General features: G+C 53.7%; 11 protein-coding genes across 11 annotated transcripts; 5 read left to right on the top strand and 6 right to left on the bottom strand.

Moving 5' to 3' along the window:
• Nucleotides 1-309: 309 nt before the first annotated feature.
• Nucleotides 310-1997, bottom strand: HMPREF1541_10100 (GMP synthase [glutamine-hydrolyzing]; the record flags this gene model as incomplete). The annotated part of the gene is made up of 2 exons (XM_008714771.1): nt 310-1864; nt 1915-1997. The coding sequence occupies 2 exons, from the start codon at nt 1995-1997 to the stop codon at nt 310-312; spliced, it is 1638 nt and encodes a 545-aa protein (XP_008712993.1).
• A 257-nt stretch (nt 1998-2254) lies between these two features.
• On the top strand, nt 2255-3172 carry HMPREF1541_10099 (uncharacterized protein; the record flags this gene model as incomplete). The annotated part of the gene is made up of 2 exons (XM_008714770.1): nt 2255-2335; nt 2384-3172. The coding sequence occupies 2 exons, from the start codon at nt 2255-2257 to the stop codon at nt 3170-3172; spliced, it is 870 nt and encodes a 289-aa protein (XP_008712992.1).
• Nucleotide 3173: 1 nt separating this feature from the next.
• HMPREF1541_10098 (chorismate mutase) lies at nt 3174-4047 on the bottom strand (the record flags this gene model as incomplete). The annotated part of the gene is made up of 2 exons (XM_008714769.1): nt 3174-3924; nt 3977-4047. The coding sequence occupies 2 exons, from the start codon at nt 4045-4047 to the stop codon at nt 3174-3176; spliced, it is 822 nt and encodes a 273-aa protein (XP_008712991.1).
• Nucleotides 4048-4460: 413 nt separating this feature from the next.
• On the top strand, nt 4461-6591 carry HMPREF1541_10097 (uncharacterized protein; the record flags this gene model as incomplete). The annotated part of the gene is made up of 3 exons (XM_008714768.1): nt 4461-4559; nt 4611-6251; nt 6304-6591. 3 exons carry the CDS (start codon nt 4461-4463, stop codon nt 6589-6591), a joined length of 2028 nt encoding a protein of 675 aa, XP_008712990.1.
• A 206-nt stretch (nt 6592-6797) lies between these two features.
• HMPREF1541_10096 (uncharacterized protein) lies at nt 6798-7220 on the bottom strand (the record flags this gene model as incomplete). Its single annotated transcript, XM_008714767.1, has 1 exon — nt 6798-7220. One exon carries the CDS (start codon nt 7218-7220, stop codon nt 6798-6800), a length of 423 nt encoding a protein of 140 aa, XP_008712989.1.
• Nucleotides 7221-9031: 1811 nt separating this feature from the next.
• On the top strand, nt 9032-9610 carry HMPREF1541_10095 (uncharacterized protein; the record flags this gene model as incomplete). The annotated part of the gene is made up of 1 exon (XM_008714766.1): nt 9032-9610. The coding sequence occupies one exon, from the start codon at nt 9032-9034 to the stop codon at nt 9608-9610; it is 579 nt and encodes a 192-aa protein (XP_008712988.1).
• Nucleotides 9611-14401: 4791 nt separating this feature from the next.
• HMPREF1541_10094 (uncharacterized protein) lies at nt 14402-15079 on the top strand (the record flags this gene model as incomplete). The annotated part of the gene is made up of 2 exons (XM_008714765.1): nt 14402-14745; nt 14803-15079. The coding sequence occupies 2 exons, from the start codon at nt 14402-14404 to the stop codon at nt 15077-15079; spliced, it is 621 nt and encodes a 206-aa protein (XP_008712987.1).
• A 589-nt stretch (nt 15080-15668) lies between these two features.
• Nucleotides 15669-17789, bottom strand: HMPREF1541_10093 (ATP-citrate synthase subunit 1; the record flags this gene model as incomplete). The annotated part of the gene is made up of 3 exons (XM_008714764.1): nt 15669-15740; nt 15794-17561; nt 17614-17789. The coding sequence occupies 3 exons, from the start codon at nt 17787-17789 to the stop codon at nt 15669-15671; spliced, it is 2016 nt and encodes a 671-aa protein (XP_008712986.1).
• Nucleotides 17790-19050: 1261 nt separating this feature from the next.
• Nucleotides 19051-20559, top strand: HMPREF1541_10092 (uncharacterized protein; the record flags this gene model as incomplete). Its single annotated transcript, XM_008714763.1, has 2 exons — nt 19051-19491; nt 19543-20559. The coding sequence occupies 2 exons, from the start codon at nt 19051-19053 to the stop codon at nt 20557-20559; spliced, it is 1458 nt and encodes a 485-aa protein (XP_008712985.1).
• Nucleotides 20560-21185: 626 nt separating this feature from the next.
• Nucleotides 21186-22014, bottom strand: HMPREF1541_10091 (uncharacterized protein; the record flags this gene model as incomplete). The annotated part of the gene is made up of 2 exons (XM_008714762.1): nt 21186-21496; nt 21636-22014. 2 exons carry the CDS (start codon nt 22012-22014, stop codon nt 21186-21188), a joined length of 690 nt encoding a protein of 229 aa, XP_008712984.1.
• Nucleotides 22015-22357: 343 nt separating this feature from the next.
• HMPREF1541_10090 (uncharacterized protein) lies at nt 22358-24257 on the bottom strand (the record flags this gene model as incomplete). Its single annotated transcript, XM_008714761.1, has 4 exons — nt 22358-22593; nt 22635-23368; nt 23438-23584; nt 23713-24257. The coding sequence occupies 4 exons, from the start codon at nt 24255-24257 to the stop codon at nt 22358-22360; spliced, it is 1662 nt and encodes a 553-aa protein (XP_008712983.1).
• Between the last annotated feature and the right edge of the window lie 340 nt (nt 24258-24597).

Raw genomic sequence — 24597 nt, 5'->3', positions numbered from 1 at the left:
GCGGTTGGGCCCAAAATAAGGATGTGCGTGCGGTGATCGCTTTTCTGAACGAAGGGTCAACGTGAATGCTAAGTTCGGATGTAAGTAAAGAAAGTGAGGCAGGAATGAGGTATGGAACTTGACATCAATTCTGGAATCTCCTGCGCCTGCTGTTCCCCCAGAGCCTCTCCCAAAATGCCTGACAGCCCATCCTGAAAATTCGCAACTCGTTCTATCGTCGTACTGTGCAAGCTTTGCCAGTCCTTGCGGATGGCATCTATCTTTCTTCGTCTAGCCTTGTTACGCCGAGCCAAGTACTGATCTGGCCAGTTACTCCATTTCTATGGTGCCAGGCGGCTTGCTGGTGACATCGTAAACGACTCGACAGACGCCATCGACCTCGTTAACAATCCTACGACTGACACGCTTCAAGAACTCGCCATCGAAGGGATACCAGTCTGCCGTCATGAAATCCGTCGTCTCCACTGCGCGGAGAGCGATGACCTGTGCATGCACTCTCTTGTCGCCCATGACACCCACAGCCTTGACCGGCAACAGAGCAGCGAATGCTTGCGAGGTCTTCCGGTACAGGCCGGCTGCCACGATCTCGTCGATGAAGATTTTGTCCGCCTCGCGAGCGATTCGAAGCTGCTCCTCGTTGATCTCCCCGAGGATACGGATAGCCAAACCCGGTCCTGGGAAGGGATGTCTCCAGACCAATTCCTCGGGGATGCCAAGAGTAGTTCCAAGTGCTCTGACCTCGTCTTTGAAAAGCTCTCGAAGTGGCTCAATAAGCTTCAAGTGCATATCTTTGAGCAAACCTCCCACATTGTGGTGGGTCTTGATAGTGGCTGAAGGGCCTTTGAAAGAAATGCTTTCGATGACGTCTGGGTAGAGTGTGCCTTGCAGCAGAAACTCGATATCGCCGGCACTTGGTGTCTGCTCCGCGGCTTTCGCAATAGCCTTGGCTTTGTCCTGGAAGATCTCGATGAAGGTGTTGCCAATGATCTTGCGCTTCTTTTCCGGGTCGGCCACCCCTTTGAGCTTACCAAGGAACAAATCAGTTGCATCTACTACTTCAAGGTTGATCTGAAGGTGTTCTCGCAGCCTCTTCTCCACAGTCTTGGCCTCGTCCATGCGCAGCACGCCGTTGTCGACCAGCACAGCATGGAAGCGATCGCCAATGGCCTGTTGCATCAGCTTAGCAGCGACTGTCGAGTCGACACCTCCGCTAACGGCTCCAATCACTTGGCCCTTGGGTCCGACAGTAGCGCGGATTCGTTCGATCTCCTTGTCAACAAAGGCCTCCATGCTCCATTCTTGGCGCGCCTTGCAGATGTTGACTGCAAAGTTCTTGATCACTTCCTTCCCACAAGGAGTATGCGTCACCTCGGGATGGAATTGGATGCCAAAATAAGGCTTATCCGTACTCGCGATACCTGCAAAAGGGGCATTCTTGGTGCTCGCAATGGGTTCGAAGCTATCGGGCAATTTGGAAAGCTTGTCTCCATGGCTCATCCAAACTTCAGTCTGGTCGTCCAGGCCTTCGAAAAGTCTGTCGATATGTTCCTGCTTGCCAGTGTGCCGCTGAATGTTCAGATAGGCGTGCCCGTACTCTTTCTTGTCACCGGCCGCCACGTTCTTGCCGTGGTGCCAGGCCAGCTCTTGAAGCCCATAGCATATGCCGAGGATGGGAACACCTAGTTCAAAGACAGCTGGGTCGACATGCGGCGCATCTGCATCATAGACCGAGTAGGGCGAGCCCGAGAGAATGACTCCGGTTGGTTTCCAGGGCAGTTCTGCGATCTTCTGGGTACATGGCAGCATTTCAGAATAGACGTTGATCTCTCTGAGCCTCCGAGTGATCAGATGAGAGTACTGAGATCTGCAGCATCCATCAGCCCGTAGTTATCTTGCGCAGAAGAGGAGTCATACCCAAAATCGAGGACGAGGATCGTGTCAAACGATTTATGCGGCTCATTAACGGCAGCGCCGTTGACTTGACCGTTGGTCGCCATTGCGCACGACAGTATATACTAAGCGAGTCGTGTGAAGCCTGAAGTGTATCGTCGGCGCGTTGGCGACCGCACAATTGCAAACGCGTGCGAGGGGCAGGATAATCGATAAACATTTTTTGGTCTTTTGAAGCCTGTCATTCAACGCTTTTTTCCCCGCACTCCGCGGCCCCTTGCAAAAAAGTTCTAGATGGCGCTTTTCTTGTGTTGTAGAAAACCACTTAAGGCAGAACTCCAAGGCTTACTACCCCGGCACAAAGATGAGCAAACGAAAATCGGACCTAGGTGACCAGGTCATGGCCAATGCGGGCAACGAAGACGAGGAAGAAAGCGGTGATGAGGTAAGGCAAGCGTACTTCGGTCCCACGACTCAGGATTAATGATTGTAGGACTTCGACATGCTCAATGTCGAATTCGAATGGTTTGATCCGCAAGAGCTCGATTTCCATGGCATCAAGTCGCTGCTCAGTCAACTCTTCGACGTTGACGCTCAGAAGCTCGACATCTCGGCTATCACGGATCTGATTCTGGGTCAGCCGTTGCTTGGGTCGACCGTCAAGGTTGATGGGCAGGATACAGATGCTTACGCTTTCTTGTCGGTCCTTAACTTGCAAGCGCATGCTGAAAAGTCCTTCATGGCGCAGTTGATTCAGTATCTCAAGTCACGAGCAGCATCTAATCCTCATCTTGCCCAGTTGGGTAATCTTTTCTCGCAATCGCCAACGCCAGCCATTGGGCTCATCCTGACGGATCGGCTTATCAATTGTCCTTCAGAGGTCGTGCCGCCCATGTATACCATGCTGCTGGAGGAGGTCGAATGGGCGCTTCGGGAGAAGGAGCCGTACAACTTCACCCACTATCTCATTGTGTCCAAGACGTACACGGAAATCCAGTCTAAGCTTGACATTGAAGACGATCGGCCCAAAAAGAAGCAGAAAGGAGCAGGCGGTGCCTTCGAGATCATGTATTTTCACCCCGAAGATGAGGTCTTTGAAAAGCACGCGCTGTGCGCCGGTGGATTCGATTATGCTACGAAGCGAGATGAAGGCCAGTCGGATTCGAAACGTGCTTTCCAGGAGATGGGCATCAAGCCGCAGGGCCATGCCATCCTTATCGAGGCCTCTAAATTCAAGGACGCTGTGAATGCTGTGGCCGACTACCTCAAACCTTCGGCCTAGGCTACTCCCACTGGGTACCTTTTAGTCTCTGCATAAGATATTCGACCTCGACGACTTTGGTCAGTGGGATGACAACTTCTTTGTACATCCTAACCACGGCATCCACGTCGATCTTACTCACATTCTCGTCTCCTTTAACAGACGGGTCTGTTCCATATGTCTTGGCCTTCAGGAGCAATCTCTCAAGGACCTTCTGTTCCACCTTGGCGTCAGTAATAGCCTCGTCGATGCCATTGCGGTCCTCGGCCTTGATCAATCTGACGAAGCGATCGGTCTCTTTCTGGAACTTGCTCTCCGCGACGAACTTGCCGAAATGGATTCTGCGACTCAGGGCGTGGAGGCAGTTGACATCGCAGACAGCTGCACTACCATAGTTCTCCTTGGCCGCACCTCTATCCTTGCGTCCAAAATCACGGCATGCCTCCGGCAGAATCTGCTTGGTATACTTGTCCTTGATTGTGTCGTTGACGTTGACAACATTGTCATGCAGAATCCTGGGATACTTGAGAGGTTCAAGCATGGGCCGCTGTAACGTCTGTGGGAAGAAAGGGTACTCGTCCGGGGAGTCGTAGCGGCGAACGCTTGAATGTAGTCGCTCGGTCTCGGACAGGATGTGATCTAAAAGCGAGATGTTGGCAGGTAGAGCGAGGTTGCTACAAGGGATCGGGAGGTCTTGTGCATCGTAGATGGCGGGGTTCAAAGGAAATTGGACTCGCTCAATGAGGTGGAATATGATGGTGTCCTCAAGGCGACTGGTTAGGATGTCGGTCAGTCTGGCTCAAGAGCCCTCTTCTATAGACTCACATCAATTGGAAGCGAATGTTGGCAAGATCCAGCGCCTTGGAGGCGTCCGAAAGGTCAATGGCTGTGTCCATGGCTTCGTCCAGGAATCCCATCCGTCTAGAGCTGGCTGGCAGCAGAATTGACCACTGCAAAGTGGAAGGCTAGATTCGTAGGACCTGATGATCAGTAAGAAAGGAGTGAAAGAGGTCCGAAGACCGGACTGTGACGAGGGTAGCCTAATGAGTGAGAAGTGAAGAGGTGCGCGGGCCGCTTGTGAGGTTCGTTCGGGGCGGATTTCCGGTACGTCACTCTATCGCAGAAACAGTTGAACCGCCAGAATCGCCGCGGTCTCGCGTACCCGCAATTCTCCACCCCAGCTTTCATCGTCTGCATACACGATCACCTGCAACATCCACGCACGCGACCACACGTATCGCGTCCTCCTGGTTCTGTCCACGCGCACCAATTGTTCATTGCGGGGCTTCTGTAGCCACTAATCCGCCGCATGGCTGGCTCGGCATCGCATAGTCGCAATGCTTCCCAGGCCAGACCCAGCTTCGATGGCGGCGACGAGGACACCTCGGTCTTGGGAACAGTCCTTGATGTGCGGCAGACCATGTTCCTATAGGCGTAGCTAGACTGACACATGGAGCAGACGCGGAATCTCGAAGCCTTTGGGAGAAAGGTGACGGCTACCGCAGGCCAACTCATGGGCGAAGATTCCACTCCACACTATCATTCAGCTATGAGCAGTATATCTCGAACTATGCGCCGACCGGCCCTGCAGCGCTCGGTCTTCTCTTTCACACAGCAAGCCCCGTCCGAGCTCATACGAGCGAGAGTGTCCACATCCGAGATCGCACACCGAGCACTGACTTTCATTCCCGACGAGCAGCTCACAAACATTCCCGACGATGACAATACGTATTCCTTATTCCAAGGCTTCCAGGCTTCGATGCCAGAGAGCGGGAACGAGCATAGAAAGGGCCACCGCCGGCGGAGCTCAAAGCAACAGAAGCTATTAGGAGCCGGCGATATTGAAGAAGATGGTCCTCCAACCCTTCAAGGGCTGAAGAAAAGGCGCAACAACACCAATCATAGACTAGAGATGATGGCCATCCGGAAGAACCTGTGTGCCACCGAAATAAGAGAAATTGACAACAAGGTCGCCAACCTTAACAATATGCGCCGGATAGTGCTGGAGAGGCTCGCCAATCTGGAGGATGAAGAAGGTGATGTCGAAAAGGAGCTACAGGAGTTGGACATCAGCATCGAGGATATGCAAGAGGAGCAGGACGCACAAGCTGAGGCCGCCGGGGATGATACGACTCGGTCGAGGCCTGTCACTCCAGATTCGCCAGAGGGCTCGTCATTCATGTCCGAGTCGATCTACCAGAAGTTGCCGTCATCGGTATCACCCAAGAGCAAGCGCCGTCCGAAATACACGAAGCGGAAGTCTATGCCAGTCTTGCATGAGCATCTCGAATCTGGAACGAATCTTAAGACCATTCCCGCCCATAACGATGTTGTGACTGCTCTAGATTTCGATATGCCGTTCGGTACTATGGTCACAGCTGCTCTGGATGACACCGTCAGAGTCTGGGATCTTAACCTTGGGCGATGCATGGGTTTTCTCGAAGGCCACACCGCGTCTGTCAGGTGTCTTCAAGTAGAAGACAACATCGTTGCCACAGGCAGTTTGGACGCTACCATCAGGTTGTGGGACTTGTCCCAAGCGAAATATGAGCCTCACGAACACAAGTCCAGCTACGATGATCCGGACAAAGCTGAGGAGGAGGACGAAGAGGCAGCGTTGGGCTTCGGCAATGAAGGAGAAGATGAACCTCCTCCGCCTCCACCTGATGCAATGGCGGACTGTCCACTTACAACACTTGAAGCCCATATCGACGAAGTTACCGCACTCCATCTGCGTGGTGACACACTCGTGTCTGGGTCCGCGGACAAGACCCTACGGCAATGGGACCTAGTCAAGGGCCGATGTGTGCAGACACTGGATGTACTGTGGGCTGCGGCACAAGCCACAGCCACGATGAACGGCGCAGACGCCCAGTGGCGACCTACAGGGAGAGCATCGGACGCCAATGCTGACTTTGTAGGTGCTCTGCAAGTTTTTGACGCAGCTTTGGCTTGTGGCACCGCAGACGGCATGGTCCGCCTTTGGGATCTCAGATCGGGCCAAGTGCACCGCAGTCTTGTCGGACACACGGGACCAGTCACGTGCCTGCAGTTCAACGAGACGCACCTCGTTACGGGTAGCATGGATCGATCGATCAGAGTAAGTTCCCCATTGGAGTCCAACGCTTTAAGCAGACATTAATGCACAGCAGATTTGGGACCTTCGCACCGGCACAATTTACGACGCCTATGCATACGACAATCCAATTACCAGTATGATGTTCGATACCCGCCACATCGTGTCTACCGCCAGCGAGGATGTCGTCAAAGTATACGACAAGACCGACGGTCGCCACTGGGACTGCGGCGTCGGTACCGGCATCAGCGTGGAAGAGCGAATGAATGACCCCAAGACCAGCATTGTCGAGCAGGTCAGGCTCAAGGATGGCTACATGGTCGAAGGCCGCAGGAACGGCGAAGTTGGCGTGTGGACCTGCTGACAGGGGATAATGTTGAACTACAATGATACATATACATGTACCCACGCCCGTTCTGGTACGCGAATCGAAGACCTGGTCTCCAGCACGCAACAAGTTGACCCTTCCCTCTTGCACCTTCAGGAGTCCTGGCGATCAACCACCAAGCACGCAATTTGACCCAACCATTGACACCACCATTACCACTTCCCCCTCCCTCAACCCTCCTATCACGTCCCCAGAAAAGCCACAATCTTCTCCCCCAGCCCCCGATTCTCCTTCGGCCTCTCCACCGCACTCCCACCAAACCCCAACGCGCCAACCGCCGCCTCGCCCACCTCGCCCGCCTTCCCCGGCGCGTTCTGACTCAGACTCGCGCGCCGGATCGTCGTGTCGCCCTCGAGGCCCTGGTGGCCGTCGCCCTGGATCGAGGGCCGGTGGTGCGCCTTGAGTGGCGCGCTGTCCGTGGCGGGGTTGACGGGCTCCGACACGTCGCGGGCTGGGTGTTGGGAGGCGGGGCTTCGTGCGGAGAGGGAGGTACGGCGGCCGTGATCGTCGCTGGTGCTGGGCTGGTTGGAGGGCATGTTGGCTGTGGCGGTGGGGTCGGTGGCGGAGGAGGAGTAGGCTATGGAGTCGGTGCGGTGGCTGGACATGGCGGCTGTGATGTTGGTGAGGTAAATAAATGGTGTTTCTTGGTAAGGGATGCTTGTGGTGCTTGTAGTGCTTGGAAATGCTTATGCTGGCAGGGGTCGCGGCCGCCAGTTATATAGGGCAGTTCATTGTGTCAATCTGCTCGCTTTCTTCCTGCGGAGTGTCCCAATCGGTTGTCTCAGTTAGACTTTGTTCTACGTCACGATCAACGAGGCGTCGACGCTCCGGCACGCCTTTCTGGGACGTGGTATCTGACACGTGGCTCAGCCATGGGCCTTCACTGGAGAGCGACGAGGAGCAGGAAGTGAGTTGCTTCTGTTCGCGATCATCGAGGTATCCAGGATCATGTCAATTTGGCGGATGTGGTAGAGGTGGCACTATTGGTCCGTGCCATGTGGATATGATATCCGGAGGATCAGGTCACGCTTGTACCCTGGAGTCTAATGTCACTTCATGCATGGAAGTGAATGTTCCCGATCTGCTATCAAGCCAAACATGTGTAAGTAGAGGTCTCTGGAGGGATGACGAGACACAGCAAGAGCCTATCGTGTTTTTCATTCACTCACAGTTGTCTTCGGTGTTTGTACCCCTCGCTGTCGCCGTCTGAGCCGAGCTTTTGCCAACGAGCTGGAGCAGAAGCGCAAAACAATTTCCGGCTTCACTGATGCGCACTCTTGCGAAGTTTGCGACCCCGCTTCGAGGGCAGGTCTCTGAGCATGTCCAAGACCATCGCATCGTGAGTTGCGTTTCCTGTGCCGTTGACTGTCTGCTCAGCCTCGATCTTTGCTGCCGTTGACAGCCTGTTGAACAATGTCTGGCTGTCTATCGTCCTCAGAGCATTCGTCTTCTTGGACTTTGTTGCCAAGCGTGAGTGAGAGTTGTCTTTTCTCGACGCTGGCTTGCTCTGTTGCGTCGCGGTCGCCTCCTGTCTGAAGAAGGGGTTGTCGCTACCTTTGTCGCTGGCGAGCAGGCGAAACGACCGCTGACTCTGCTGGTTTTCCGACAGCTCTTCGTCCTGCTGACGCTCCTCCGACTGTGATTGTGAAGAAGCACTACTGTCTGAAAGTCTCGAGACCAAGACTGGGCTTTCCGACCTCTGCTGCTGGTCCAAGTCGGCAAGAATGTATGACCTGTTTCGAGAAGGGAGCAAGTCCATCTCGCTTGTGCGAGCTACGCCATCGAGACGTCGTGGCGCGTCACTGCTACATGCGTGCTCCATCCTGATTATGAATGAGGGAGGGAGAAGCAAAAAAAATCTGACCAATAAGCCCTTGAATGAAGCAAGGTAAGTGAATGTTGCACTTGAGTGAATCTTATTTCTGTCGAGGTCGAAAACAAGAGAAAGAGCACGATGCATGTCAGGAAGTCGTATTGAAAGGCGGTCCAGAGGCCGTGAAGCAGGTCCTCAAGCTCGCGATAATTAGGTTTCGATATCGATGCAAACTTTGGTACAATTGATGAGAGCCTAGCCGCTGAGGTACTCCCGACGGCGTTATACCGGCAGTGACCCCTAATGTCACTGAAAATTATGCTACCCAACGAGCTCTGCCGTGAATCCTCGCGCAGCTCTGAGTTTAATCTTCCAGCTTCTGCTATGATGTGCACATTGCCAGGACAGGTACTCTTTCTAGCAAGACTATAAAGCTGCCCTTGCTACGGCTAGTTCCTCTGCAATCTCTCATAACATACTGTACAGAACTCCCAACACATCGGCCAGTTGTGGATACGAACCACTGCTTCAAGCGACTGCTTAAGGGGTCATACCTCCACAGAAGCCACCAACCTGCTTCGACACCGGAAAAAACCAGCCGACATGCCTTCTCTTCGTTCAAACCCCAAGCCAACAGCTCAATACGTTGAGTACGTCCAGAATCTGACGGCTACGAGGGGCACACAAGCCTCCTACACGAACGAGATGGCATCAAACATCGCGGACAAGAGCAAGCCCTCCCTCGCCAGCGACCGCCGCTCTTCCACGAAATCCCCCGCCCCAAAAGTCGCCACCACAGAAGTATCTGGAACGACCAACGAGCCGCAGAGCACAGACCAGGCACAATCTCAAGCAAACGTTCAACTGAAAACGCCGCCGGTCACCCCTCCCGCTTCCGACCCACCCACACCCATAGTCCCCGACACTCCCGAGCCCGGCGTAGCACTTCCAGAGCTCACCAAGAAGCAGAAAGCCGGAATCCGCGCCTACCACGATCTGGTGGAAAAGCACCGCCGCATGGGCGCCTACGGCTGGAGCGGCGTGGGCAAAAAGGGCGCCATGCACAGCGGCCGCAAGCACGACTACAACCAGCAGGGCACCAACCGCCTGATCACGAAGAAGGAACTGGATGAGGACCGCGCCAGTCTGGCTGCGGTGGGGATCGTGATTGAGGGCCTGTGAGCCTCTTCCAGACCGCTTCCCCAACAAAATCGAAACAGGAAGCATTCAGGACAGGGAGGGAGCAGAGAGGGGAGAGAAGGAAACGACGGATGCCTTGTGTGCGCATGTTTGGGGGTGTGTGTGGGGACATGACCCGGGGCAGCTGGGAAAGTGGGAGAAAAAGCTGCCTGAATATGACCCATGCGCGTTCAAGGCACCTAAACACACACCCTCGCAACAACAAACGAGGCTATGAATGTATGACTGGAAACGAGACATGGACGGTACGATAGGCTGATAGCAATGCATAGCGGGGTTTTGAGGTTCATACGTCGATATACACCTTCGCGATTTAGACTTCTTCCGCTTCCCACACCGCAGCAAAATACAATGTAAACAAAGCCAGTATATCCGCAGTGGAACGTTTCCAGCTTCCGGCTGTTGGCTTCCGGCTCTTGCCCCGGGCAATGAAGAACTTCCTCTCTTCCTCATCGCGTTCGAGTAGAATACAAGAAATACCTCTGAGTGTCAAAATGTGTGTATTTTGCCGTGGCCAGGACGCACCTTTACGGGCGTCATATGAGCGATCTGACTTCTCGGTACAGCCGTTTTTTCTGGTGTTGAACGCGAAGGAAATGCGAAGATACAGATCAGTCATGAAGACTACATACCATCAGGGTAGACATCAAACTTTGGACGAATCCGGCCTCTCTGCGAGTTCTCGGGGTCCTGCGCTACATAGGTACGAGATGCCTGCACATCAATCATTCGAACCTGTCTCTATCGACATTGCACGCGGACGACAGAACTCGCCTTGGAAGCAAACGTCCCATCTTGAGTACCGGAGCAGCTAGGGGCGCACCGAGGATTGCACTGCGATTGCATCGACCCCAGATTGGGCTATATGCCGGTACTCCATTCCGCAATGCAACGCCTGCAACGACGTACGTCACGTACTCCGTCTTGTAATAGTATATAGAGCCGTTCACGACCCGGCGCTGACTTGGAACGGGGATATTCGAGGAGGCTCTGATGAGATCCAGGATGCAGTTACGAGATTCCCATCACCTCAGCTCTCTGAACAATTGAATTTGAGCGTCAATGTCGACAAAGCAGATGTCTAGTACACAGTCATCGTGTTTTGGCAAGTCAGCTTGATGGACGAACTGCACATCAACCTGCGACGCCGGTTCGGTGAGCTCGACGGTGTTGAGATATGTATCGCTGCTGGCCGAGGGAACCGTCTGGGATAGGACGAGTCATTCGATGTCAGTAACGTGGAGATTGCCCGTGAGACAGGAAGCACAGGTATAAGATATCACCAGCCCAAAGGCTATTAGCAGGCTGAATTTATTCAGAACATACGAAAAAGTACACAATTCAACTCGCGGTCTGGGGTTTGTTCTTCAGAGTTCGCATAAGTACGCAGCAATAACTTCAGACTATTCGCAGAAGAGTCATTCAGCTTACGACTCCGTAGCTTCATCGTGCCTCGAGCATCGGACTACGAAGTAACAGAACAAAGACAGTTGGCGTGCGACCGCAGAAAGCGCTGCTTACCTGTTCCATATTAGCGATTTCAGCACAACTCCGGCATAGGGATACTTATAAAAAGGCAGATCTGCTGCTCCTGGAGCCTGGAAGCAACCAAGAGCAGCTGGGACCACCGCTGTGGTCAACTCCGTCCGAGCACCAAGCCACCGTATTGCACATTTATGGACCGATACCAGAAACCAAACGTACGGCCCACCTTTCGCAAACGCCAGCACCTCAACCACAACCGGAGATGCTTGCCGGCCAGGAGACGGGCGAATATCGTGTTCGAGTCAGCTGGCCGAGCCAGATCCCGAACCAAAGCTTACACACTGTGCATGGCAAGGAGCAAGAACAGACAAGCACAAAGCTTTGATCCCCTCTATTGAGAAGTCCCGTCTTGAGCACTTGGTGGTCCCATGCAGCAATGCTTGGGCCTTAGTCCAGAGTCCGACCCCTCCCACTGACGAGCAGATCACAGATTCTAGTGTCGTTGGCTGATGGCAGAATCTTGCAAATTGTGTATAGTGTAGCGGGCTCCGGGTTTGGACGTACCCATGTCGCACGTTTGGGAGCTGATCCGGCCAAGAAGGCCTTCGGGCGGTCTTTGAATGCCGGCGAATATTGACTGAAGCTGATCGTCGCCCCCAATTCCTAGACTTCCTCGCCAGGGTGTATGTTGACCATGACCTTCTCACCTTCATCACCCAAAGCCGCATGAACGCCTCCCACAGACCTTTCCAGCATCGAGCTTCCGCCATAGACTTCTCACGCCAGCTCCATTCCGACCAACGCTCTCATGTGTGGTGCAGCAACCTCGGGGACAAGACTTTAGTTTCTGCTTCCTTTATGCCTTGCGGCAAATTCGAAGAGCATTTGCCATCTTGCAGGCAGGGCGCACAAATGACATCCGTAAAAATCACCCTCTTCCCACCGAAATGGGGGCACCGTACGCATCAGGGCCGTAATTGACCAAGCCACGCACTGTAATCGGCGCTCGCTGGGGACTCCGTGACAAACATGAAGGCAGCGATTGACGCGGCTGATCGAGATCCTCCGGAGGAGGTACGCAACAAGTGTCGGGTGACTGATGCGCGTCTCAATGGTGGACTGCCGCTGTAATGCGGTGTGAGTCGATGGTGGAGGTGAAGAGGAGTGGCATCATGTCGCTGCATGCTTGAGTATTGTTGAAGATGTGGCAGGCTGGAGCAGCCGAAGAGGGCCATGGTTGTGAGAGGACAGAAGCAATGGCAACGCTATACAACCTGACATATGCTGCACGAAGCATGTTCTGGTCAGAGGATTGTAAGCGAGGCCATCAAAGACGTCCGTATCCACGTGTGAGCCAACACTTCGAGCTCTGAACCACACTTGTCGCACACTCAGTTGCATGCATCTCCGCTTTTTCGTACTAACCGCCCACGTCCAAAACATTGGAAACATCTCGTATGTGATCAAGTATTATGCCCAGCTTAGGAACACCGACGCGTGGTCCGGATTGGACTCTTATCATTGTGACGCATGGTAGAACCGTCTTTCACTGCCCCGGAGAGCTCTGGACGCCTCTGCCTCCTTGAGCCCGACCAATCCTTCTTGCGCCTTTCTGCCGCAACAGGTCCAGCACAAGGGAACGCGATCGGACCCGCCGAAGGTGAGACAACAGGACCGCGAAACTGTTAGACCGACAGCAATCTTAGGGTTAAGTTCCAACAAATGCCCTACCGCTGCGCTTGGGACCCTCCCACCGGTGCTCTATGAGACCGTGCTATGAGGCTCGAGCGGTGGTGAAGAGGAAGGCAGCGGAGGCCCGTGAGAGCTAAACAAATGCTGGGAAACTGTGGGGAAGTTGAACTGCACAATGATCCCCGAAGGGAGAGAGGGTCAGAACGGACTGTAATCGAAGCTGGTTCTATGGTTTCTGATCGATAGTCGAAGAGGGTCGCGGTGACTGGCGTTCAGACAGGCATTTGAGATCCTGCGAGGGGCTGTGCATCTAACAGGGACAGACCGAGCAAAGCAAAGTATGGGATATCCTGGGGATGGAAGACAGTCTTGCTTAAGTTCGGTCGCGAACGCGTCGGGTCGAAGCGCGTTTCAATGACGTCACGATCACGTGCGATGAAGACTCGCGGCTCTTTTTCAACCTCAGGCCATCGACAGATTACTATCTCGACCGTCAATAATGTCTAAGATCTTACAACACTGTTTACAGAGGAAGACCTTGGCAAGATTCGAGACTTTGCTCATGAAATCGATCTCTGTGGCGTTCGAAATCTGCTCAACCTTAGGTCCTTAGTCGTCTGATGAACTCTCCTCAGCAGCACAGAATAGGCTACGTGCTCTCTACGCCCCGTAGCCATGCGGTTGGGGCCTAAACAATTGGAAATGGAGTCAGATGGGATTTAATAACCGGGAGTCCCAACCTTCTTGGTAGCAATGTCGTACGAAGCTAATGTCAGGAACGGTTTTCTAACGGCGATATGGTTTACATGCATCGACGTTCGATCAACAAACCGTATCAATGTTCCTGAGATACCGCTCGAGACCGCCTCGGGTGATGGCGCGACATCGGTTGAGTATCTATCTTAGGTTGCGGTGGCAAGGCTACCAGAACACGTTTCCGAAACAACAGCATGGTCCTGACATGCCGTACGGCTAAAAGCCTCTGCCTTTCCAACTCATCAGCCAACGGGTCACCTAGGTGAGGCACTGGCGCGTGATGTTGGCTTCTCTTGACCTGACTGACCATCGGCGTATGGCCGCGTTCTCTGCAAGGCTGCAAGCAAGACTAGACACATGACTTCAGGCTCGTCGACATCATCACTGTCTGTTGTGGCAGTATCGACACGCCTTTGGGATTCAACGGGTGGGCCTCGCTTCCATCCTCATGCCTTCAGCCTCACTACGATCTTATCGACCATGTCAAAGTCCCCCAGCATACGCCATCATTGAGAATGGGGTCATCGGATGAGGAGGCTGGCTTTGCTCAAGGTCCTACTGGCGTGAGATGCTTGATCTCACATACTGGGTGAAGCAGAGTGCAGAAGCAGGGTGTGTCATCATCCACAAAGTGCAAACTTGTCCTCCGGATCAAGGTGCCGCCCTCTGCGGCGGCTTCCTCCGAAAAGCGTTTAGCGCCACTGGTTGCCACACAGCTTACCGCCGCCTTTTGTGTTTGCAGAACATTATTGCACCTTTTCCTTTCATCCAACGTCCTTCCTCACAGCAGGCACCAGTCTCCAATTCAAGAACAAACACTACTCTAATCAACGAATAATCATGTCCAACCAACTTCGTGGAAAGAAAGGCGTACATGTCGTCGATCATCCCGATGGCCATACCATGATTGGCGAGTGGGCTATGGTCGACTATGCATCCCGCGATCTCAAGCTACCTGATGTGAACAAGGCGCTCAAGGATGGGACCTTGAAGGAAGGTGAGCCCACCGTCCAGCGAAGCACCTACAGTAAGTTCCCTTCTCGAACAAAATACTTCCAGCTACTTCATATCTCGGCCATTTGTCTGACAATACCGACCATGGTAGTTCTCGACTACGTGTTTCCCGACCTCGGACGTGCCGTCGACCCTGACCAAGTGCGCCCGCAAATCAAGCACTGGTTCAAGTAAGTTCACCCCATATCACGACCTCAGACGAGCCACTAACGTTTCCTTCTCAACAGCAACGTCATTGAGAAAGCGTACGACGCCAAAGTCGTCGAAGACAAGATCAAGTCGCGCTACAGCAACGAGCGGGCTGCTCTGGCGCGCGAGATCGATAAATACAAGCAGGCGCGGAAGAGCCTCGAGCGCGAGAGAAGCGAGGTTCTCAAGGACAAGTCTCGCCTGCGCGACAAGGTCGTCAAGGCAGTCAAGGAGGACCGGGTCGTCGACAAGTCTATCCTCGACGACGAGGAGCTGTGGGATCACCTGCCAGAGGTCACCAACAGAGTTGAGTGACTGGGCGTATGCACGTTGCGATAGGCTGGCGGGCGGTGACTGTACGCCGGCCGATTGATAACATGCAACAGTGGTTATGCTACAGAAGTAACTCGATCGGGGAAAGAATACGTCGAGTGAATGATACGAGATGAGGCGTCCATGAGGCAACCGTCTACCGTTCCTGTTTGCGCTTTTCGAATTTTCCTCTCACCCCTTCCACTTTCTCGCGGCTGTTGAGACGAGGCTGAAGCCCCCGAAATGCCAAGAGTTGACGAGCGATCCTAGCTTGGGTACTCTTTCGACACAAGCATTACATCGCAGCAGCAGCAGATCGTGAAGGATTACATTCTCTGACTGTCTGTCGATGGCCGTAGCCAATCAACCGTTCACTTACGTGATAAAGTCTACGTCCTAGCGCTACATGTGCACATCAGCAGCCCAAACCGGGCTACCTCCATCGCTTTCATCAAGTCTTTTTGATCTGCTTGCCCGCTAGAAAATCCCGTCAAACGAGCAGTGACAAACACTGCCGAAGCAACGCCAAAAGCCCCTACCAATGCTGTATCTTACTACCGTGCGTACAAAGAATGACAGAGTTGTAAACGCCTTATGCGGCGTTGACCTCGACTCTGCCCTCGTTGCCAAGGCCGCCCTTTGCGAGCTGAGGAAGAAGGTAGGTCTGAAGATCAGGTCAGCTAATGTCTCAAAACGGGGTACTGCATTTAGACTTACGATATCATCCCAAGGATGACGGTACAGGCCAGTCCTGAGACGCTTCTGGTCCAAGAAGTGGGCAATCAGACCAATGGATCGGCCAAGAACGAAGAGACCGTTGAGAACACCCATGCGTAGGTAGTCCTCGGCTTCCTCAGGAGAGAAAGCACCGCAGTTGCGGAGCAGGTCAACGAAGCACACAGCTATGCAGCCGTCAACGTTCAGAATAAGGTTGTCCTTCTTGGAAGTGGTGACAGTCTCGACGGCAACGGCGTAGTCGAGAAGCTTGTGGGATGGGAAGTTCTTGATCACGAACTCCTTGACGAGCTCGACACGGAGATCGGGGTTGTTGCGGGACTTGACACGGTGACCAATACCTGGGATGAGCTTGTTCTCTTTGCGCATGGTGTCGACGAATTCTCTTGGCGACCAGCCCTTGTCGAATGCCTTAGTGAACTCTTCAGCAGCGCCATCGAGGGCACCACCGAATCGGGAACCGATGGTCAAAAGACCAGCGACCAAGGAGGAGATCAAGTCCTTGCCGGCACGTGTGGTAATGATGGTGTTCATGGCGCCGGACACAGCTGGACCGTGGTCGGCAGTCAACATGAGAACCATTTCGAGGAACTTGCTGGCATAGCTGGGTAGACGGCGGCGGAACCAAAGCAGAGACATGACACCGCCAATACCGATATCCTCTTTGAAAACATCGGAGATAGGCATGCCGGCGTACAGGAGCTCCTGACCTCTGTCATCGGAGATAGTAGAAATAAAGGCAGCAGGCTTTCGGATGAGCCCTAGCTCCTGGGCCCAGGCGTAGTCGATGGGAATCTTGGGAGGAATTGGCTCGGGCGCGGGCTTGACGATGCCCTGCTTGACAAGCTTCTGATAGACCTGAGCTAGAGTAGCGGGCATGTCCTCGAATGTATCTGGGACAAAGAAACCTGCCTCCTTCATAGACTGGTTCTTGACCATGGCGGTCTCGAGCTGCGAGTTGGCGGAAGCACCCGCATGTCCAAATTGAACCTCGGTCTTGAACATGCCGGCACAAGTACCAATGGCCCAAGCGACAATGGGCTTGGTGATGATGCCCTTCTTCACAGCCTCAATGACGCGATACTCCTCGACACCACCAACCTCACCGAGCAGCATGAGAATCTTGCACTCAGGGTCGGCCTGGTATCTGAGGAGATGATCAATAAAGGATGTGCCAGGATATCGGTCACCGCCAATGGCGATGCCCTCGTACACGCCATCGGTGTTCTGAGAAATGATGTTGTTGAGCTCGTTGGACATACCACCAGACTTGGAGACGTAGCCAACGGAACCCTTGCGGTACAATTTGGAGGCAACGATGTTGTCCATCATACCGCCAGTGTTACCAATCTTGTACGCACCAGGCTTGATGCCACCGACAGTCGCGGGGCCAATGATTGTGATGCCCTTCTCCTTGGCGGTAACCATAATCTCACGGGCACGTCGCTCAGGCACACCTTCGGCGATGATGGCAATGGAGCGGACCTGAGGGATTTCCATAAGCTCCATAGTGGAGGTGTAGACAGAGCGAGAGGACGCAAAGTTTACGATTGTGTCGACATCGGGGTGTTTCTCGAAGGCCTTGTCTACGGATTGGTAGACGGGGAGGAGGGTCTCGCTGGTGCCCCAGTACATCTTGCTGACGAACTGGCCGCCGAAAGTGTAGATTATACCAGCCACGGAGGGTGTGGTACGCTTGCAGATGAAGTCAAAGTCGAGCATACCCTGGACAGCTTTGGGCTGCATGCCACTGTGTGGTGTTAATCACTGTCTCGAATCTGCACGGCAGGCCGGCGACTTACTAGACGAAGCATCTTGTTTTGTTGTGGAAGAGGATATCTTGAAGAGGGCTGCCGACGCCTGAGGGAGCATCGAAGCGGCGGATGTTGTCGTTCGCAGAGTAAGGCTGGGGGGTGGAAGCGCCGTTGGTTCGCTCACCGTTCTGAGCGGCGGCGGCCGGGGAGAGAGTGGACGGCATATTGTCAGGGGAGTTCTCTCTGACTGGCAAGCCCATGGTATTAGCGAATGAAGCAAAGAATTATCTTGTATTGCTGTGCCGGTCTTGCTGTCGAGATACAGTGGTCCGCGGTGGAATTGGGCGAGGGGCAGATGGATTGAAGGATTGAGCTTACATTGACTTGATCTATCACTTGGGGAGAATGGGGAGGTGTATGATTGGGAGGTCGGAAAAGAGGTGGGTAGACGGCGATGATGGCAGAATGTGAAGGGGTGAGGAGGCAGCTGTGTGCAGAATAATCCGTTGGATGCTGCTGTAGGGGCACCAACACTGGAAAAAAACGTAGCGGAGGAGTTGGAGCAGGGCACACGATTGCCCGCACTGTTGAGCACTCACTTCCGTTTAGCTCAGTTGTGGGCCGGGTAAGCTTGACCTTAACGGGAAACACGCGGCCCCAATGTTCTGTCCCTGCAAGGCGGTGAGATGCCTTTGGGCGGCTTCCGAATGGCCTGATGCCTCGCGGGCTCCAATACGAGATACGAATAGCTGGCGATTTCGCAGTTTTCAAGGGTCGGACTCCGATAGCGCGTTTCTCGGAGACCCTAAGTCGGTTTCTTCGGCAACTATTTTATATAATGCTGTTGTGACCTGTCGTACACAGCTGTACGCAGTAAGTATAGAACTGCCCGTGCAGCTCACTCCGCGCGCGATCCCTACTCGTCCGCAGAGCATCGGGGAAAATTATTCGGGGTTGTGGCCTAAAGAGTTACATCCAACAAAAACTCCCAGGGTCTACCTTCATCGTCATACGTGCAGCAGGGGCAGTGGGCGGTGGGCGGGAGTGCACCGGGGGAGCTCCGAGCGGCGAGCGGCGTTTTGTGCCTGAATTAAGTGCGTTGGCGTAGCTTAAGTTAGTAAAGTCTTAGCCCGGAAGAAACAATCCCCCAACAACGGGAAGCGATCCACCGCTGCCCCAATCCATGCAAGTTCTGGATAGGGTGTCGGGGGACCCAGCGAAAAAGTAGGCGAGCAATACCCTCTCCGAAAGCCAACCATCACCGCTGCACCAACAACAGCCAGCAACAATTTTTGGTCTTGCCATCACCTCACCATCCCTTTGAGCATTTCATTGCTACTCCTCACCGTCGCAACTGCTTCATTCCCGCACCTTTTCCCCTCTGCAATTGCTCCTTTGCATTGCTCCTTTAATCCCAAACCCCAAATTACCCCTCCTTAGCCTTCACAAGACCACCAATCTCACCGCCCTCACCACTCTCACACCATGTCTGCTAAGTCGATCCTCGAGGCCGATGGCAAGGCCATCATCAACTACCACCTCACTCGCGCGCCCATAATCAAGCCTAGCCCTCTAAAGGCCACCGGTCAGCACAATGCTCCTTCGAAGCTGGCCTCTCTCTACTTCCCGGAAGACGAGCAGGTCTCCGCCATCTTGGACCAAGCTGAGGCTACATACCCGTGGCTGAAGGCTCCTGGTGCCAAGTTCGTTGCGAAGCCCGATCAGTTGATCAAGAGGAGAGGAAAGAGCGGCCTGCTTGCACTCAACAAGACCTGGCCCGAGGCGAGAGCTTGGATCGAGCAAAGAGCAGGCAAAGAGCAGCAGGTTGAGCACGTGTCTGGCTATCTCAGACAGTTCCTTGTTGAGCCTTTTGTGCCTCATCCTCAGGACACCGAATACTATATCAATATCAACTCAGTCCGAGATGTAAGCTGATTACCACCATCAACGTTGCACAGTTGACTGACAACTTCGCAGGGCGATTGGATTCTGTTCACCCACGAGGGTGGCGTCGATGTTGGCGATGTCGATGAGAAGGCGGAGAAAGTTCTGATTCCGGTCGACTTGAAGAAATTCCCTTCTCACCCCGAGCTGGCCAAGGCTCTGCTCAAGCATGTCCCCAAGGGCGTACACAATGTTCTCCTCGACTTCATCATCCGCCTTTACTCCGTCTACGTCGATTGCCAGTTCACCTACCTCGAGATCAACCCCCTGGTTGTCATTCCCAATGCCGATGCTACCTCCGCAGAGGTCCACTTCCTTGATCTTGCGGCCAAACTTGACCAGACTGCTGACTTTGAGTGCGGTGTGAAGTGGGCTATTGCTCGCTCACCTGCTGCTCTTGGTCTGCCTGGCGTAAAGACTGACGGCAAGGTCAGCATCGACGTTGGCCCTCCCATCGATTTCCCTGCACCTTTCGGCCGTGAGATGAGCAAGGAGGAGAAGTATATCTCAGATATGGACGCCAAGACGGGAGCTTCTTTGAAGCTGACCGTTCTCAACTCTTCTGGCCGTATCTGGACTTTGGTCGCCGGTGGCGGTGCTTCCGTCGTCTATGCCGATGCCATTGCCTCTGCTGGTTTCGTCTCCGAGCTCGCCAATTACGGCGAGTACTCCGGTGCGCCTACAGAAACCCAGACCTACAATTACGCCCGTACAGTCCTCGATCTCATGCTGCGCGCTCCCATCCACCCCGAAGGCAAGGTTCTCTTCATTGGCGGTGGTATCGCTAACTTCACCAATGTTGCCTCTACTTTCAAGGGCGTCATCCGCGCCTTGAGAGAAGTTGCGCCTGTTCTCAACGAGCATAACACCCAGATCTGGGTCCGTCGTGCTGGTCCCAACTACCAAGAGGGTCTCAAGAACATCAAGGGCGTTGGCGAGGAGCTCAAGCTCGACATGCACGTCTTCGGCCCTGAAATGCACGTTTCCGGCATTGTGCCATTGGCCCTGAATGGAAAGACCACCACAATCCCCGAGTTCGGTACTGCTTGAAAGACCACTTCTATCCCTGGGTGAGATGATTCCTACCTGCACAGATCTGAGCATCAGCTTGGGCAGTGTGGACTGTATTAGAGCGCGCAAGTTGCATGATACACGGTTGACGGAACAAAATTTGGGCGTTGACTTTGACTGCTTTGACCGACTGGACTGTTTAGTGTCGCGCTGAGACGGAAATGTAAGCAGCGGAAGCGGGCGTGTTTGTCTGTCATTCACGATGGAACCGGTTGGCCCGCGAATAGCGAGGCCGTTCGGAAATGAAGTAGATATCACATTAGCACGAGAGCGAGATGATAATGAACCTTTCGAACCATATTACAATCTTAGGAGGGTCGTGTTACTAACACTAGAGCACGGCTACTGTAGCCGCTCAGCCACTCACTGATGAGTATTTGTAAGGTGAACAAGATCCCTCCATCTCCATTCTGTTGTGTCTCGTACGGCGACCGTAGCCGCTTCGCCGCCGCCGAAAGCCCTAAGCTATCTTCCCGTAACGCCATATTCGTCTGTACACATACACTTCGGTTTGGCATCACGTGAGCCGCCGTATCACCCGTTCAGGTAGCAAAACTACAGAAGCTTGCCGCGACACCCCCATGTCGCTTTCCCTTCTCCATCGTTCAAGCGTCGACAACCCCGACTCGACCGCCAGCCAGCTCGTCAATATACGCCCACGCGCCACATCCCTGCGCCCTGCTTGCCTTTGCACCTTTGGCGCCCTTGCCCTTGGCTTTGCTGGTTTGTGCTTCAGCACCGCTGCCTTCAGCTTCTCTAAGCAGCACCGCCATGACCTCCAAGGGTGGGGAAAGGCCCAGGCTGTTGGCACGCCGCCAGCGATTCAGCCGTGTGATGCCTATGCATGAGCCGTACTGTCCGGAGAGGTCGAAGTTGCGGAGGATCTTCTCGTGTAGGGGCACTGCTTCTTGATGAACTGTGTGGGGTGTTAGTAAGAATGCTGGGGTTGAATGGAAATAGAGAGGCGGAGGAGGGCCATTGCACAGGATCGGAAGGTCCTGATAGGTGGCCGATCGCGAACGAAGATGAGGAACACGGTTTGAATGGAGACATACTGGCTGGAACTCCCCGATGCTTTTGTTCCTGGTCCCACCACTTTCTGATCTGGTTGTCGGTGATCTTCTCGGCCTCCACTTCTCTAGGATCAACAGCACTGCTGGCACCAGAGACTCGCTTCTTCTTGCGAGGAGTCGGAGCGGCGACTGGCTCTGCTTCGGCCTCGACTGTGACGGGATCTGGATCCGGAGTGCTGATGCTCTCGATGATTTCCTCCTTAGCAGGGTCGGACAGGCGTGGCTTGGATTTGGTCTTTGCTTCGCTATGCCTAGTGGCTGAGGGCTTGGTCACTTTGGCTGACTCGTTCTTGAAGGAGAGGGTCTGTTGGGCGGAGGGGGGTCTGGCGGCTCCGCGGGGGCGGCGGGTTTGGGTGCCCATGATGGCAACGACAACGGCGATGGCGATGACGAAGCGCTGTCTCGAGGAGTTGCAGGTTTGTTCGAGTCCAAAGGGTAATCGTCTGCAGATTATTGAGGCGGAATTCTCGGTATTTCGGGGTGGAGTGAGGTCAGGTTGCCCGTGAAATTGAAGTCAAGGTCGATGATGAAATAGGGCTGAACATTGGTCGTAGTCCATGGCAACCGCGTGACGCGCCAAGAAATTTACGTGGCGCGTTCTTTAAGTGTTTGCATGAGCGCATCATCTTCCACGCCACAACTGCTCAGAGGCTACTAGGGATTTCTCAAGGTATTGTGATCACTATCTCCCGCCAATTTCTCGTCTACTGCTTGAGTGCTTGAGAGATGGCTTCCGTCATTTCGAGCACTTTCTCTTCTTCCAGCCTCTTACCTACGCATTGCAGGGCAACCGGAGCGCCGTGGTAGAAATCCGGGTCGTAATCAGCTTGAATCCTCCCATCTATATCGCTGAGCTGCTTGAACTCTTTCATATCCCTTGGCTTGTCGAGGCGTTTGTCCGCGAACGTGACAGGAAAAGTGCAAGATGCGAAATCTGAAACTGTTAGCTGCGAAATTGCTTTGCGTGAACGTGCAACTTACCAAGGATATTCCAAACACCCGTATACCCGATGTAAAGGTCAGGCTGCGTGCCACCGAGCCTTGGGGCAGCATGTGGCGCAACAGCCATCACAATGCCGTCGATCGGGCCCTTCCCGTCCGCTGCACCACTCATCCAGTAGTCCAGGTAAGCCTTCTGCAGCTCGTTGCGTTTAATCACCATTTGGCGCATCTTCGTCACGCCAATCTCTCCTGCCTCGGCTGCTACCTCATATCCTTTCATTGAGGGAAAGATAGGTTCCTCGTACGGTTTGAGTAAATCAACGATAGCCGATCCGCCCAAGTCAAAGAAAGAAGCCACGAGGTTCTTTGTCAGAACGTCATGGCCCTTTGGTGCCCATGGAATAACAGTGTGGCCTGCAGCTTCAAGCTTCTGCTTTGTGATATTGAGGGCTCGCTCCACTGGTGGATGACAATGGACTAGTCCATCGTTATTGCCAATCAGACCAAGTCGAAGTTTGTGACCTGTTGGTAAAACATTCTTTCTCCAGGGGATGGGTAAGCACTTATGGTCGAGATTCCAGGGCGCAACCTGTTCGGAAAGCAAGGCTTCTGAATATAGTTGAAGGCTTTTCAAAGATCTCGACATGGGTCCATTGACTGCGAGGATAAACTCTTGGCCTGGTATTCCAGATTTGCCGCCCCATACAGGATATCGACCGAACGATGGTTTAAGGCCGTATATGTGGGAGAATGCTGCCGGGATTCTTATGGATCTAAAAGTTGTCAGCAAGCGTGCTCCAAATCGAACACCATGGCATCAGCCGTGGAGAGTGAATGCTGACCCGCCAATATCAGTACCAATACCCAGTGGAGATGCTTTGAATGCAATCAAGGCACCTTCACCTCCAGACGAGCCGCCCGGGGTAAGCCCTTTGTGCAACGCGTTCCTTGTCTCACCCCAGACATTGTTGGTGCTCTCTGCCATCATCCTAAGGCCGGAGATGTCAGTAATCGGCATCAAAATCGTCTAAGAAGGGTGCAAAAGGCGAAAGCGGCATGCTTCAACTTGCAGAACACGTCGATGTGTACTTCGCACAGACTTCGCAGGGGTTCTCACATGGCCACGGGAATATTCGTCTTCACATAGAAGACGGCACCTAGATCCCGCAATACGGTTACGATTAAGGTCTCCTTATCGGTACTAAGATTGGCATAGGCAGCCATGCCTATGGAGGCTGGATGAGGAGGGACGATGAACGAATCCTTGAGAGAAATGGGCAAGCCATGTAAAGGGCCAATGGTCTTCCCGTTCTTGGCTAGATATTCGTCGAGATACTTGGCTCGCTCGAAGGCTTCAGGATATAACACTTCGGTCACGCAATTGGTGAGTTCCTGCGCGTAAGCAGAAGCCTTGCAGAAAGCTTTGGTCACCTCGTGGGAGGTCCATTTTTTGCTGGCGATATTCTTGAGGATGTCCTCGGCCTCAGTCTCAATGATGGCGCGTTCCTCGCTAGTATAGTAGCCAGAGTTGAGGGCATACTCGGTGAGATTGTTAGGCAGGGAAGCCTCTTCGACTTTGGGGGGTTGGAAGAAGGCAGCAATACTGGCTTCTCGTCGTTTACGTGCGATTGCCGAGACTTCTTTGTAGTTCTGCGGAGCCATGTTGGTGATCGATTAAGGTCACGACAAATGATGAGTGTATGAATTAAGAAAACGAGTTTGCTGGGGAAGAGGCAGAACTATGTACAATCAGGTTGGGTACTTGGGTGGGTGATGGTCCCTCGGTCTTGTATGGTGGGGTGTTTAGAACATGATAACCTGCCTTTTCTGACGCTGGCGGTCATATCCGGCAAGAGCGCGTGGGTGGTAGAAGCCCGAAGTGCGGATGCGTGCCATGCGTTGGAGGAACTCAACGAACTGCAGGGGTGTGGAGTGGGGGCGGAACAGGTGAACCGTCGTGGGGCCTTTGAGGCGAAATGCTTGTAGGCGTCTACAACTTTGG

Source organism: Cyphellophora europaea (genome assembly GCF_000365145.1).
Source record: "Cyphellophora europaea CBS 101466 unplaced genomic scaffold supercont1.11, whole genome shotgun sequence".
NCBI lineage: Eukaryota > Fungi > Ascomycota > Eurotiomycetes > Chaetothyriales > Cyphellophoraceae > Cyphellophora > Cyphellophora europaea.
Note: the sequence above shows the minus strand (reverse complement) of the source record. Positions and strands in the feature narration are given on the sequence as shown.